The sequence below is a fragment of the Sinocyclocheilus rhinocerous genome, unplaced genomic scaffold, assembly GCF_001515625.1.
Source record: "Sinocyclocheilus rhinocerous isolate Xijiao unplaced genomic scaffold, SAMN03320098_v1.1 scaffold585, whole genome shotgun sequence".
Lineage (NCBI taxonomy): Eukaryota > Metazoa > Chordata > Actinopteri > Cypriniformes > Cyprinidae > Sinocyclocheilus > Sinocyclocheilus rhinocerous.
Window position 1 is genome coordinate 1,670,896 of NW_015630024.1, and position 1,034 is coordinate 1,671,929.

A 1,034-nucleotide genomic window follows, 5' to 3' on the forward strand; every position below is an offset into this window, starting at 1 on the left:
TTACCATTTAAGTTTAATTTAGTATTATTTTGGATTTTTTTTTTTTTTAGTTTTAATTTTTTAATAAATATTTTCATTGCAAATTAATTTCAGTTAGCTGTCAAGGCAACATTTAAAATATTTCAAGTTAAAGTTTTTCATCTAATATTTCTATTTTATTTTATTTCAGCTTTATTTCAATTAACCAAACGGTTAATGAATATAACCCTGTATCAGAGAAGCTGCTTCTGTGACTGACTTGCTATTTCTACTTTTATCTCTGCAGTTGTTGAAGACATTAATAAGCGAAGAGAGCCTCTCCCTTCATTGGAGGCCATTTACCTGATCACCCCAACTGAGAAGGTACTCAAACACACTGATTTTAGAAGTTGCTAAAAAGATGCTAAAATAACACCTCCAGCATAGACTTTTGTCTCGAAGTGTGGAGACAGAACCTTCACAATGTACACACTAATCATATGTCATTCACACACACACACACAGTATTTACACAGCCTACACAGACAGCCTGAAACTCTTGCCATTTCTACAGGCTATTTTGGTTACTATAACAACACAAAACACAAAGATAGTCTTATCTAAAGCTTGTTGTATTTCTCTTACCAGTCTGTGCAGACTCTCGTCGGTGACTTCAAAGATCCCCATTCAGCGAAATATAAAGCGGCTCATGTGTTCTTCACTGACTGTGAGTATCTGAGGGTACTCCACTGTACTTCAAGTGCTATGGAAGCATAATACACACTGCAGTATTAATGGGACCTCACTCAAAACTAGACTTCTACACAAGCAATCAGCAAGACAATGTTTTTAAAGGGGTGGTTCACTGGGTTTTTACTAGGCTTGATTGTGTTTATGAGGTGCAGTCTAACATGTGTTAACGCTTCGTTTTTTAAAAAACGCATTATTTTTCACATAATTTACCTTTATTCCACACCTCTCTGTCCCTTCTCTGAGAAACGGGCTCATTTCCTTCTTTTATGAAGTCCCTCCCTCAGAAATAGGCGATGGGCTCTGATTGGTTAGCTAGCCCAGTG

General features: G+C 36.4%; 1 protein-coding gene across 1 annotated transcript in view; it reads left to right on the plus strand.

Moving 5' to 3' along the window:
• Positions 1-1,034, plus strand: part of LOC107739733 (syntaxin-binding protein 1-like) — a 36,001-nt gene that overhangs the window by 15,399 nt on the left and 19,568 nt on the right. Inside the window, exons 4-5 of the mRNA XM_016551935.1 lie at positions 266-342; positions 607-685. Of these exons, the coding sequence (XP_016407421.1) occupies positions 266-342; positions 607-685 (156 nt within the window). The remainder of the gene's footprint in view (positions 1-265; positions 343-606; positions 686-1,034) is intronic.